Below are 13,783 nucleotides of genomic sequence, written 5' to 3' on the forward strand. Positions count from 1 at the left end.
TTTTTTTCTGAAAAAGTTTCAAAAGGGGTCATGGCCAGAATGCATCATGGGTTTCCTTGAGGGTGGTGTTTTTAAGTAATTTTCACCATAGCTCTATAACTGGATTCCTGGAGTTATAATCGGGAGTTTCCTTACAGGGCTTGGCTCTTCCTTGCATACTCCATCCTTAAGCACTGGGAAAGCTTTCCCAGACCCGGGTTCTGGCACTGTTTGCAAAATTAGTATTTGCATTGCTGGAGCTGAGGCCGAAATCAGTATGGCAATATTTCAATATCGTCTAAGCTCACATATGATAGTGACTAAAGGTCTGTGAAATCCGTTGGGAAAAGAAAAAACTGCACAAGTGTCCTGGATCGGGTGCTGGACTGCCACCGGCCCTTGACTGGACCGACAGAGTTCTCAGGAGAAAAAGGGCTTGTTGAGGGGTCCCTGGGTCTTTGGGGAGTCTCCATGCAGACTCGGGGTGGGAGGGACTGGCTGAGAAAATTCCAGTGGAGCTTGTTTGAGGTAGTGCTTTTGGGAAGCGGAGGCCTTGGTGGGGGCAAGGTGAGGGGTTGGGGGAAGATGGCCCACTAGGGGCCCCCTCTGTCAGTGCAGCGTGGCTGCTGTCCCTTCTTACCTGGCAACCTGACTCCTCAAGACCATGGGGTGTTTTTTCCCACTGACTGAATCACTTATTCTTTCAACAAAAATGTATTGTTTACCTCAAATGTGGGAAACACTTGATCTTAGAGGCCACAAATCAGAGATTCTCTTTTCTTGTCTTCCTTTCTAGATGACAGTCTCCTGTATGGATACTCAGAACGATGCCCTTCTTAAGACCAAGGGCACGGCTTTTAAAATTAAGAGAAATAGTATACATGTCTTAAATTTACCACATTATATCTGTTCTTCACATGTCTTTCTGTAGATCAGAGTTGCCATCTGGCCAGGTTTTCCTTTGGCTTCCTTATGCTCAAAGAAATTGCTTTAGCACTCCACTCCTTTCCCCGCATAGTACGGGTCTGTTGGTTGTGAATTCTCTTCCTATTTGGTTATATGAAAATGTATTTGTTACCTTCATTTTTGTAGGAAAATTATGTTGTTTGTAACATTTTGGCTGACAGGTTTTTTCTTTTATGGTTTTAAACATACAGTTCTCTTGTTTTGTGCGCTCCTGTTTCTGATGAGAAGTCAGCTGGTATTTGTGTCAGTGTTCTCCTATATACATATTACAATGTATCTTTTGTCTGGACCAATTTTGAGTTTATTTTCTTTACCTTTGAATTTTGAATTCTTTACCTTTGAATTTGACTATTATGTGCCTGTGTGGTTTTCTATTGTGTTTATCCTACCCTTAGTTCACTGAACTTCTTAGTTGTGTAAGTTTATGTTTTCACCCAATTTGGGAAAATTTTGACCATTGTTTTTTTTTAATCCTTCTTCTATCTCATTATCCTATTCTTCTAGTACTCCAATTAATTATATGTTCTATTGCTTGTTATTGTCCCACAAGTCACTGAGGATTTGTTCACTTTCTTTAATACTTTTTGTCCCCCTGTTTTTCAAATTGGATAATTTCTATTGAGCTTTCTTCAAAATTGCTGACTCCTATGTGGTCTCCAATATGCTGTTAAGATTATGTGATTTTTTTTTCAGTTATTATAATTTTCAGTTCTAAAATTTCCATTTGGTTCCTTTTTATAGTTTTAGTTTCTATGTTGAGATTCCTTATCTGTTCATTTATATGACACTATTTTCCTTTAGTTTCTTGAACATGTCTCTACTAGCTGCTTATTGCTTTTGTTCACTAATTCCATCTTGAGGTCAGTAACCTTTTTTTCTTCCCTATGGGTCTCATTTTTATTTATATTTCTACTAATTTCTTATTACATAGTGGACATAGTGAATGATGCATTGTAGAGGTTCTGGATTCTGTGTGTTCCTCTGAAGAGTGTCGACTTGTGTTCTCCTAGGATGAATTGTAATTGAATTGTAGTCCAAACTCTGTCTTCTTTGAGGTAGACAGCAGCACACATCTCTTTCAACTTCTGGCTGCTATTGTCAGACCTCCAGGAGTCAGTGATCAGCCAAGAATTTGGTCAAAGTTTATACTCATTTTGAGGTTTAATTATGACTTCTTTCTTTCTAGGATTTCCTTTTATAGCTGCTCTGCCAGCCCTAATCTTTGTTCTCTGAATCCACAAATCAGTAAACTGTGGGATTTTGCCTTCCCTTGGTATGTGGACAAAGAAGTCCTCTCAGGCATAAAGCCACAGACTTGCAAATCTTGCTTGGCCCTGTTCCTGTCTTTTTAGGAGTGACTTCTCTCCAGTACCTTTCAAGGAACTTTCGAGTAGTTCTTTCTTATTTTTCACCCTGTTTATAACTGTTATCTAAAAGAGGGTTGGTTCGACCAAACTACTCCATTATTAATGGAAGCCAGAACTTCCCTTCCATTTTAACCACATTTTTGAACTTATTTCTTCAACGTATGTAGCTATATTTATAGAATAGATTTAGCTAATATTTATCCCCTTCCCTCAAAAAAATATGTCAATAATGTTAGTAGGATTTCATTTTTCTTCTTGCTCTCAGTAGACCATATTTCTTTCTTTCTATTTTTTTTTTAAGATTTTATTTAATTATTTGAGAGAGAGAGAGAGAGAGAGCACAAGTAGGTGAAAAGGTCAAGGGAGAGAAGAATATCCAAGCAGACTCCTGAGTGGGGAGCCCCATGCAGGGCTCGATCTCAGGACCCATGCAATCAGGACCTGAGCCGAAACCAAGAGTTGGATGCCTATCAGATTGAGCCACCCAGGCACCCAAGTAAACCATATTTCAAGTTGAGAATTCTTTTAGAATTTTATTTTATTTTGGATTATTTATTTACTTATTTGACAGAGAGAGAAACAGAGAGGGAACACAAAGCAGGGGGAGTGGGAGAGGGAGAAGCAGACTTCCAGCTGAGCAGGGAGCCCTATGTGGGGCTTGATCCCAGGACCCATGGGATGATGACCCGAGCTGAAGGCAGACACCCAAGGACTGAGCCACCCAGGTGCCCCTTTTTTGGAGTTTAAGTTCCAGGTCTTGGGCCTTTATTTTTGAATGCCAGTTAATCAAGGGATAGTACTGTGTATCCAAAATAATTTTCACTTAGAAATTTAAAAAGGAACCTGAAGGAGTCTCTGAACCACCACCATTTATTTTGGCTTGTGACAAAACTCTCCAATTTGTCTTGCTTAGGATCCTGTAATCTTAATAATTGCATAAAATTGTTTTCAGGATTAAAAGAGAAGCATAAACAAAAACGCTAAATGCATCACATAGCATAGAATATATATTCTGTAAGTGCTAGTTACCACTCTCTTCACAATGATGATTGTCTTCGTGGAAATACGTATCCAAAGTCAGTGCCCAGCCCATTTGGTTTTAAGCAAATAGCACATGCTTAAATCCATATGTGTGTGTGTATAATTTCTTAAATTTCACAAACAGTAAAATCTTTTTTAAAAAAGATTTTATTTATGAGGGACAGCATGAACAAGGGAGAGGGTCAGAGGGAGGAGGAGCAGCAGACTCCCCGCTATGCAGGGAGCGGGACTGTGGGACCTGAACTGAAGGCAGACGCTTCACTGACTGAGCTACCCAGTTACCTGTAAAATGTTTCTTGATGTAGTATTCCAAGAGTTCTTAAGCATGAAATCTAAGGCCTTGTCCATAAAAGAAAAAATTGGATTTTATCAAAATTGAAGTCTTTTGCTCTGCGCAAGACACTGTCAAGACCACCCAGCTGATCTCAGGAGGTTTTAAACAGAGGTGTGGGAGAGCAGTGGCTAAAAGGAGATATGCTTGTGTTGGGAGGGAGGATTGATTTTGGTCTTGGAAGAACCATTCTGCCTAGTATTTATCATGTGGTGGAACTACTCAAATTGAAATTATGCAGATTTGGTTTTGAAATCCGGCCCTGGCTCAATGTAACTCTGTAGCCATGGCCAGTTTGGAACAACATGGTGTACTAAATAATAAATTCTGTGTATTTGTAAACCAAGGATGATGCTGTCTTTCTTGTTTGCCCTACTGGGCTCTTTCCTGAGGATCAGAGGAGACCATGTATGTAAAAACATATTTAAAGAATATAAAACTAATACAAGGTGAGAGAGGGACTATTACAGTATTTCCACCTGCTTCTCTATACTGAGATGATTCTGTAACATTGTGTGAGAGAAAGATTTAAACAGTATGACCTCCTGCGTATTTATATAGCAAATAAAAAAGAGACATTTTGTTGTTATAATTATGTGACGAGTAGACTCGAAGACTGAAAACCCAAGAGCCAATGAAGGGGTGAGTTTTGGACACCATCATGGGATAATAGAAGGGGGTGGGGTTTCTAATAGGATGGACACGGAGTGGGGTCAAGGAAGGTCCCACAGTATTGTTCAAGCTCCTCTGCGTTTCTCTTTGTGTCTGCCCTGGAGGACCCCACCGCTTTGATGAATGTAGAGTGATTTAGAACACGTCCACTTTAGTGTGTAGAGAGGAAGCAAGCTCAGGCCGACCCTGCAGCTGGCTGATGGGAAAAGAAGTGCATCTCCAGGCTGTATTCTTGACCATGCAGAATTTATTGAGAAAGAAAAGAGTGTTGAGAGATGGGGTAAGGGAAGACAGATGACAGAGAAGAATGGGTAACGGGGCATGGATAGGAGAGGGAAGGTGAGGTATTTGAACATCCTGACACTCAGGCAGAGGCAGAAGTGATTCGTTATTGTCTGGGAAAGAAACGAAATATAAATCGAGCCCTGTACGATGATGGAGAATTTTTGCTGCCTGAGTCAGGGCAGGAAGCGAGGGCACAGGCTTCTAGAGCTTGTTGCAAAAAGATTGGTTCCGACAGCATATAATTTGCATCCTGGTTCCGTGGGAGAAAAGGTTCATAGACGGGCACATGTTCTCACACCCCTGAACCATGAATTGGAGTTTTCCACCTGAAAGAAGCAGAGACAGACTGTAGTGAGCAGAAGGCTTCTTCCTCTGACCTTTGCTTTCATCCGTGGTCCCCGGTGTCTCCATGAAGGCATGACCAAGACCTCCAGCTTGTGTATTCCTCCCCCCCCACTCCTTCTGCCTGTCTTTTCTGTGCCCTTCCCCACATCTGCTGCCCCCAGCCTCTACTGAGGGACTAGACAAACCACAGGGGAAGTCAGACAGTGTGGTTCACAGGATGGCAGTAACCAAGATCCTTTATGCGGGGATGAGGAGTGAGTATAATAAGGGTAGAGGGTATGGCAATAAAGCAGAACAGGTCTGGCAACTTATGAACACTGACTGAGAGACAATTGTTTATTCATTTATTCAGTATTTGCTAAATGCCTACCATGTACTAAACATTGCGCTAAGTGCTAGGAACATATAGCCATGAACAAGACAGACACGGTCCTGAGCTTATGGTCAATGTCTCAACATCTCAAGGTGCAACTCCTCCATTTCTTTTGTAGGAAGAGACCGCCAGTCTCCCTGTCTCCTTTTAAGACAACATGGGCCTGTTGGGAAGGGCCCTTCCCTCCCCATCAGCAGCTAGAATTGTGCTCTTAATTCAGGATAAGTTTCTCCTGAGTCTTCAAGTTTCTGGGGAAGCACAGCTTGACCCCTCCTCTGGCTCCCGCCACCCCAGCTGCTCTCAAGAGTACTCAGTTGATGTGTTTCTCTGGCAGAGACTGTGTTATGAAGTCCCCACATACCTTCAAAGATCTTCTTTAACATGCACTGCTGGGAATTCTGAGTGGAGCAGACTCCCTCTCCACGAAGACATTTTCCTTGATCATTCATATATGAACATGTGTGGCAATTTAATATTGGGCCTGCAAATTTAAGATAAGCCTGATGAAATTTCCCGATGGACCAGGCGTAGAGCCATGAGTCCCAGGAAGAGGGATGGTGGGCAGTAAGTAGCCTGGATACTACATATCTTTTTATGGTTCTTGTTGGCATTTGAGGGCCCTGCATCTGATAGAGCGTAGTTTCTCTTCTGGACCAGAGGAAATTCCTTCATTCTTACTACTTTGTCTATAAATTTCATTGTTGAAGAATCCCAGATTTCTCTCTACAATACTGGTGTTTACTCCAATTCATATCTCCACTGGCTCTGCTATGTATAACTCCATAGGAGAAAAGTAGACCTTTAATCACATGATTGGCTCCCCTTTTTACTCTCCCATCATACTGTCACCCACAAGGCACACTTAGAGTAAGAACTGACTGATTAATAAGCTATGTTAGAGGGCCTGGGTGTTATCAGCCTGGGTGGCTCAGTTGGTTGAGCGGCTGCCCCTGGCTCAGGTCATGATCCCAGGGTTCTGGGATCGAGCCCCCCATAGGGCTCCCTGCTTAGCGGACAGCCTGATTCTCCCTCTCCCTCTGCCTGCTGCTCTGCCTACTTATACTCTCTCTGTCAAATAAATGAATAGAATCTTAAAAAAAAGAAAAGGCTATATTAGAATGCTATAATATTGCAAATTCTGTAAAGAGTGATCATTCTCCATTTTCAAGTTGACCTTCAACAATGTCAATTTGTCGGGGTGCCTCGGTGGCTCAGTAGGTTGAGCGTCTACCTTTGGCCCAGGTCATGATCCCAGAGTCCTGGGATCAAGCCCCGCATCAGGCTCTCTGCTCTGTGGGTAGCCTGCTTCTCCCTCTCCCCACCCCCACTTGTGTTCCCTCTCTTCCTGTCTCTCTGTCAAATAAATAAATAAAATCTTTATTAGAAACAGAACAACAATGTCAATTTGTCACAAAGGGCATTCTTTTTGAAATGCTTCCATTTGCCTCTTTTACTATGTCCATTGCCAGTTCCCTACTTAAGGAAGGATAAAGAAAATAGGTAAGATGTGGGCTTTGGAGTCAGACCAACTTAACTTTGAATCCAAGGATTGCTACTTTCTAGCTATGTGATGTTAGCCCCACTTCTTTCATCTGAAGTTGTGCGATGGAAGGAACTATGAAGTGCTTATGTCTGGTAATATCTTGAGGGGTCAAACTCTGGATCTTGTTTTCCTTTCTTGAACAACCTTTTTTTTTTTAAAAAAAAAAAAAGATTTTATTTATTTTATTTGACAGACAGAGATCACAAGCAGGCAGAGGCAGGCAGAGAGAGAGGAAGGGAAAGCAGTCTCCCTGCCGAGCAGAGAGCCCAACGCGGGGCTCGATCCAGGACCCTGGGATCACAACCCGAGCCGAAGGCAGAGGCCTTAACCCATTGAGTCACCCAGGCGCCCCTGAACAACCTCTTTTTAGTAAGAGCCAAAGAATTGCAGTTGTGGTGGGAACCTTTTTACGAATCTAACAGACAAGAGTGTGTTCATGCTTTATTTTCTTTGTTCAAATAAAATTGGAGCCACCAGCTCCAGGGCTAGTCATCTCTTCCCAGAGTTTTCGAGGCATTCAAACATAGTTTGTTGAGGCAGATTAACGTGAAGCTCATTAAGGTGAGTGTCCCATGAGCCCCTTCCAAGGGAGCAGTGGGCATTTGTATTCATAATTTCTTATGTAGGGTGAAGTTGGAGGGACTGTTGGCATTTTGTATTTGTGTCACTTTATTTTTTTAAAGGGCCCTCAAGATTGTTTCGCTTTTAGGGCTCCACAAAACCTACATCCTGCCTCCTGGTATTATTGTAACGAGTGTTTTTGAGAGAGCCGTCTGTGAAGTGTTTGTGAGCTAGTCTTCTATACGCTCTCCTTAAAGTTGGGTGTCTTGACGTGTTGCCTGTTTTTCTCCTGAAGTCAAGGACAAGAACCCATCCAGATATACTTCACCCAGAAATGTGCCTCACCTGAAAATGTGCTTGATGGTGGAATGCCTGAAGGCTGGTCACCCAGTGGCTTTTCACCTGAAACTTGCTCACTTGAAGCCTGCTCACCCGAAGGTTGTTCACTTGAAGCCTGTTCACCAGAAGGCTTCTCACTGGAAGCTTGTTCACCTGAAGGCTTTTCAGTTGAAACCTGCTCACCTGAAGCCTGTTCACCTGAAGGTTTTTCGCCAGAAGGCTGTTCACTGGAAGGCTTTTCACCTGAAGACTGTTCGCCGGAAGGCTGTTCAACTGAAGGCTTTTCACCTGAAGACTGTTCAACTGAAGGTTCACCAGAAGTGTGCTCTCCTGAAGCACGTTCACCTGAAGTGTGTTCACCCGTAGCATGCTCACCTGAAGTGTGTTCACCTGAAGTGTGTTCACCTGAAATGTGTTCACTCGAAGTGTGCTCACTGGAAGCATGTTCAGCTGAAGTGTGCTCACCTGAAGAATGCTCACTTAAAGTGCTCTCGCCTGCAGAAGTCTCATATAAAGCCTCACCATCTGAAGGGTTTCCAAGTGAAACGTACTCACCTGAAAATTGCTGAACTGAAGCTTGATGATCCATAGAGCCAGGAGGCTCATCAGGCTGACCTGATGCTCCTGGGGTGGAGAAGAAACAGAAGAGAGATAGTGAAGGCGAGAGAAAGAATGGGATAAGGACTGCTTTGCTTATGCAATAAGGCTAAAGTGGGATTCCTGGGTTTCCTGTAGGCCTGGTCAGGGATCTGAAGATATTGCAGATGTTGGAGGAAATCAACTAATTACTCGAAAAGACTGTGAAGGACAGAGGCATTAATGAAACACGCAGAGACTGCCTCTGGCGCATAAAGGAAGAATTTTAAGATCTACGTTATTTTTTTCTTAAGATTTTATTTGTCAGATTGAGAGAGAGAGAGAGAATGAAAGCACCCAAGCAGGGAGAGCAGCAGGCAGAGGGAGAAGCAGGCTCCCTGCTGAGCAGGGAAGGGACTCAGTCCCAGCACCCCAGGATCATGACATGAGCCAAAGACAGACACTTAACCGACTGAGCCACCCAGGCATCCCTGAGATCCACATTATTAATAAATGTACAGGGGGGTCCCCTAGCCCATGAACCAAAGGCACCCAAAGGGAAAATCATGTGCCTCCCTGACAAAGACAGCATCAGGAAATCAATGTGCCATCAATCACATTATCAGAAGTCTACCACCAGCCCTCCCTCCCAGTTTCTCTCTGGGTGAAAAGCAGGAAGGTTGAAAATACAAAAGGGAAAGAGAAAGCAACTCGGTTTAATAGCTAAGTAATTCTAGCTGAAATTGAAGATAGAAGATTTTACTCTTTGGACAGGATAAATTTTAAACCAGAGATGACAAATATCTAATGAACTCACAAAAATGACCAGATAGGGTTTAAGACATTTTTATTTGGCAAATTCAAGTTCTTTCTTACACTCAGTCCCTAATCCATGCAGGTTGGAGACTCAAAGATGGGATCAGTTTTTAAGATAAAAAACATTATTTGCTTATTTATTTCTGAATTGAGATTCCTTGTGATGTACCATTTATACCCACTTCATGTAGTTGCATGGGTTTTCAGTAAGATAAACTGTGAAGTGCCCAGTTCATTGCTTAAGTGTTCAATTAATTTAATTTTTCTCTCCTCCCCACTTTACACTGGGACTTAAAAAAAAACAAACCTCTTAGCCGGTCATTCTCTTTTGGCCAGTCCCTTCTACTTTTAATCTATCTCACCAATGACTATTAGACAAATATTCTTTAGGTAGTACTTTTAATTTTATTGAATGTAGCACCAAATTATTTGATTACTGTGTGCTTAGACTGAGTAATTCAGAGGAGGGTGGGTGGACTATAGAAGGACTGAATTATTAATCCTAGCCAAAATCTGAGAGGAATGACAAGATTTCTTGAGTACGAGGTGGCCTAGGGCTCCAAATTACCCTTATCTCTGTAAGAGTCCTACAATAGATTCATGTGTTCTGGATGATTCACAGTCCTCATAATCTACGACTTTCTGAAAGACTGGGATTAGAATATGTTGATAAAGGAAAGGTAAGATTTGGAAAGGCTTTGGGGAGGTTTTTATTTTTAAAAGTTGTTATTGAATATTATCTGCTTGGCTGTTTAACAGTTAACAGGAGTTTTAATAAAGAAATTTCTGATGTAGAAAGGAGGCTTGAAAAAACACACTCATTTCTTAGTCATTCTTAAAGTTGATGAGTCACTGCTTTGCCATGTGGCTGGCATATACTACCATCTGGTAGCTATATGTATCTATATTTCTAAATCAACTTTGAAAGTCTAAGAGAGCAAAAAACAAAATCTCAGACAACCAACATTACGGAAAACACTTTGTCATTTAGCCAACAGTTCAGATCTCATGGCCTCTCTTTTCTCCTGTAGGAAAAATGAGGGAACACAACCTATGAATGAGGACCCTGAAAGAGGAAATACAGACAACTGGATGGATAGAACATGGCCATGACAGAGAGGCTTGTAAGGTCTCTGGCCCATAGCCCTGCTGTGTTCTGAGATGGCTTTCTGGGTATATCACATTCCCATCTCCTTACATCTTTCCTTGCTACATTAATTACACAAGGATCCCTTGCACTCCGTTCACTGGGACAAACATTCATTGTACTTTCACAGAACGCTTAGACCTGTTTTCTCATCTCACAGAGCATCAGGTACAAAAGATGAGTGATTGAAAGAAGTAGTAGGAATGAGACTGTGCCCAACCAGTGGGCTTCTCTGATGGCAAAGCCATTACTAGGAGGAATCAACTGGCTTGGGAGCTCTCAGAGTTGAACTGGTTTAGCTATTCTTGATTCTGAGTCAGATTGATTTAGATAACTAATATTCTGGTCTTCCTTCTTCAAGGGCTAAAAGACGTGAAAGAAGTTTCCCAGAGCCAAGATAGGGGACTCACCTCTGGCACATCCAATCAGATAAAGACTCATTAGTAAGAGAAACTTCTTCATCTGGATTTTGGGAAAGAGGAGACTCTGGCGTAGGGCACCCAAGAGTTGTGAAGGAAAACTGTGAGCAGAAGCTCCCAATGCTAAGTTACAGCTCCTGGGAATTCTAGAACCTCAGAGACCACCCATGTGCCTCACAATGGGTTGAGCTCTGAGGTTCTCATGCAGGCTGTTCAGGCAGGATGGCTTTCTAACAACTCAGGGCAAATGATGCCAGTGAAGGCTAATTTGCCATGTATAACATGGTGTATTGGGGCTCTTTGCCCTATCTTAAAAAAAAATCCCATTACCAAAATAACATTCTTTTTGTAATAAATTTTTAAAGCTATTCTCTTTTTGAAATGTTCTTGACAGTGAGCTGTGATTGCCTGATTATTTTGTGTTCGGCTCTTTGAATCAGCACACCCCCCGCCCTCCGGTTTGTTTGGTTTGGTTTTGGTTTTGTTGTTCTTTGTTTTTTGTTTTTGTTTTTTTTTTGTTTTTTTTTAAAGATTTTATTTATTTGACAGAGAGAAAGAGCACAAGTAGGCAGAGAGTCAGGCAGAGAGGGGGAAGCAGGCGCTCTGCTCAGCAGGGATGCTGAGGCAGATGCGGGGCTCGGTCCCCAGACCCTGAGATCATGAATCCCAGGACCCTGAGATCATGACCTGAGCTGAAGGCAGCGGCTTAATCCACTGAGCCACTCGGGCGCCTCTTTTTTTTTTGGGCCTGTAAACTAGTCTCTCTTGACCTGATCACCTGAAAGCTGGTTGTGTTTGGCTTCAGACTGGATTTAGCCAGTGGAAGATTAGAGGGGGAAACACACACACACACACACACACACACACACACACACACAGATTGAAATCAAAATATTTATTCTATATTTATTCTTCTTCCTTTCCTGCCATGGTTTTGATACCGGTTGGGTCTTGACATGACAAAGCTGCTCTTGGGTGTCCTATCTTTTATGGCTCCTGCTCTCAACCAGGCTATGGTAACATGTTGGTTTTGATAGGAAACAAGTGGCAAATACATGGTATGGGCCCAGAAAAGGGATCAACAAGGAGTTGTTGAAAGCTGTGCCTTGAGTTATAATTTCTCTCAAGGGGGTAGACTGTGGATGCAGCGAGGCATCCACCTGGTGGAAAGCTAGAACTGTTGGGGGTTGGGTGGCAGAGAGCTCTTGGCCCTCACCTCCTACTTCTTCCCTGCCCACCTCCAATGGATCACTTCGTTATATGTAGTACTGAATGCTAGATCCGGTACAGATGCATTTGTCACTCTTACAATTATGGGTTTAATATTTATCTCTTCCATTGGTCTCTAAGCTCCTTGAAAGCAGGGTCCCTCCCTGTCTGTCTCTTTTTCTTTTCCCCTGTCTGTCTTGATCGCTAAAGTACCCCCACTACCTAGTAGCAGTTTTGCCACATAATACATACTTAACAAGTGCTTTGTGAATGGAGGAATGGATGAGTTGCCTTTTTTGGACACCTCTCTGCCTCACAGAGGAAAGTTTATAGAAAGCTCTAAGACTGGTATGACCAAAGACTGTGGGTTAGCTGGAAAAAGTGGGATCAGCAGGGGTCAAAAGTGGCAGAGGGAGGCCTACCCTACTTGGCTTGTGTAGGAGGACAAAACTAGGATTTGTGGGTTTGAGGCTGGGTTGCTGGGGAGTGGAGAAATGCATGAAGGAGCAAGTTGTTGATAATTTTTTCTCCATGTGGAGAGTCTGGAGAAATAGCTGGGGATCATACTGAGTCAGACTTTTGTTGATAGAAGCAGTGGAAATTCATGGAAAGGGAGAGGCACTAGTTTAACACCCACCAGTTGTCTAAAGTTTGGCAGCACGCTTTTATGCAGTTCTCAGAACTTTCTGGAATATTGCTGCCTCATCCCAACCTAGGAGTCACAGTATTGAAAGTTAGGACCTAAAGCCTGAATGGTCTTTGTTGGGGTCCGCTACCAAAAAGGAACGAGACTGAGACAAAGTGAAAGTTATGCAAAGCCTTCTATGCCAAGCATTAGAAGTCAGACTGACTGGCCAGGGCGGCCTCCGAAGAGAGTGACCCCCTCCCGATCTCACAGGCTGGTTTTATAGGGCATAACCACAGACCCAACGTATGTGGCTTCTATTGTTAAGGCATTTACTCCCAGAATCGATACCCGGAACCATACCAGGAACTACTGGAGCATTTATTCCCGGAATGAAGTCCGTGGATGTAAACAACAATATGGCTACCTAGGCAATATGGAGTTGCTCTGGCTAAGCAGGCCCTAATAGTTAAACAGGTTTTAACATTAAATTGGCCCTAACAGTCTTCCCTTAAACCTCAGCCTCCAACTTTTTCCTCCCTCCCTCTTTTTCTTAAAGTTAGCATTATGGGACTGTATCCTAATCCCACTCAGGCTGGCTTTCCTTAAGCTCTGTTTTGGAAACTTTCTCCCTGTGTCCCGTGGTCTGGCACTTTGGAGTCAAACCTGTGAGGATCTGAGCACACTGTATAAAAAAACATGGAGTGGGATGCCTGGGTGGTTCAGTTGGTTGGGCAGCTGCCTTCGGCTCGGGTCATGATCCCGGCGTCCTGGGATCGGGTCCGGCATCGGGCTCCTTGCTCGGCGGGGAGCCTGCTTCTCCCTCTGCCTCTGCCTGCCATTCTGTCTGCCTGTGATCATTCTCTCTCCCTCTCTCTCTATGACAAATAAATAAAAATAAAATCTTAAAAAAAAAATGGAGTAATGGAGAATTTGCCGTGGGACCAGAAGTGTTCGGGAGCTAAGATGTCCAGAGGCGTTCCAGTCCCTGTGTCCTTCCTCTGCCCATCTCTGCCATCCCAGATGAGGGAAAGCTCCAGTTTCTAATGGCCTGAAGCGAAGTGAAGAACCCAGTAGGTCAGCCCTGGTTAAAAAAAAAAAAAAAGATGCAGCCTGGTTTAAAAAGATGAGCTGAGCCAAATGGTCTTCTCCCAAGGGCTCACCTGTAGTGGGAACACAGAAAGAGAGG

General features: G+C 43.1%; 1 protein-coding gene across 2 annotated transcripts; it reads right to left on the reverse strand.

Annotated features, from left to right (window-relative positions):
* Window positions 1-4,591: 4,591 nt before the first annotated feature.
* ACRV1 (acrosomal vesicle protein 1) lies at window positions 4,592-10,909 on the reverse strand. Of its 2 annotated transcripts, none has more exons than XM_032868852.1 (4): window positions 10,752-10,909; window positions 7,896-8,426; window positions 5,721-5,840; window positions 4,592-4,967 (listed from the first exon to the last, which is right to left on the reverse strand). In XM_032868852.1, the coding sequence occupies exons 1-4, from the start codon at window positions 10,801-10,803 to the stop codon at window positions 4,843-4,845; spliced, it is 828 nt and encodes a 275-aa protein (XP_032724743.1). In that variant the 5' UTR covers window positions 10,804-10,909; the 3' UTR covers window positions 4,592-4,842. The 2 variants fall into 2 exon arrangements, with proteins under 2 accessions (XP_032724743.1, XP_032724742.1); XM_032868851.1 differs by having other exon boundaries at window positions 7,809-8,426; window positions 10,752-10,907.
* Window positions 10,910-13,783: the final 2,874 nt, after the last annotated feature.

This window comes from Lontra canadensis, unplaced genomic scaffold (assembly GCF_010015895.1).
Source record: "Lontra canadensis isolate GAN:19392208 unplaced genomic scaffold, GSC_riverotter_1.0 scaffold36, whole genome shotgun sequence".
Lineage (NCBI taxonomy): Eukaryota > Metazoa > Chordata > Mammalia > Carnivora > Mustelidae > Lontra > Lontra canadensis.

Bases quoted from the DNA above. Each gene is read 5' to 3' on its own strand.
- ACRV1 (XM_032868851.1), bottom strand. From the start codon at position 10,803: ATGAAGAAGTTTCTCTTACTAATGAGTCTTTATCTGATTGGATGTGCC. The intron at 8,427-10,751 runs GTGAGTCCCCTA...TCTCCACCCCAG, and splicing joins TCTGATTGGATGTGCCAGAG to GAGCATCAGGTCAGCCTGAT. The intron at 5,841-7,808 runs GTGAGGCACATT...TTAAATTTGCAG, and splicing joins ACCATCAAGCACATTTTCAG to GCCCAATATTAAATTGCCAC.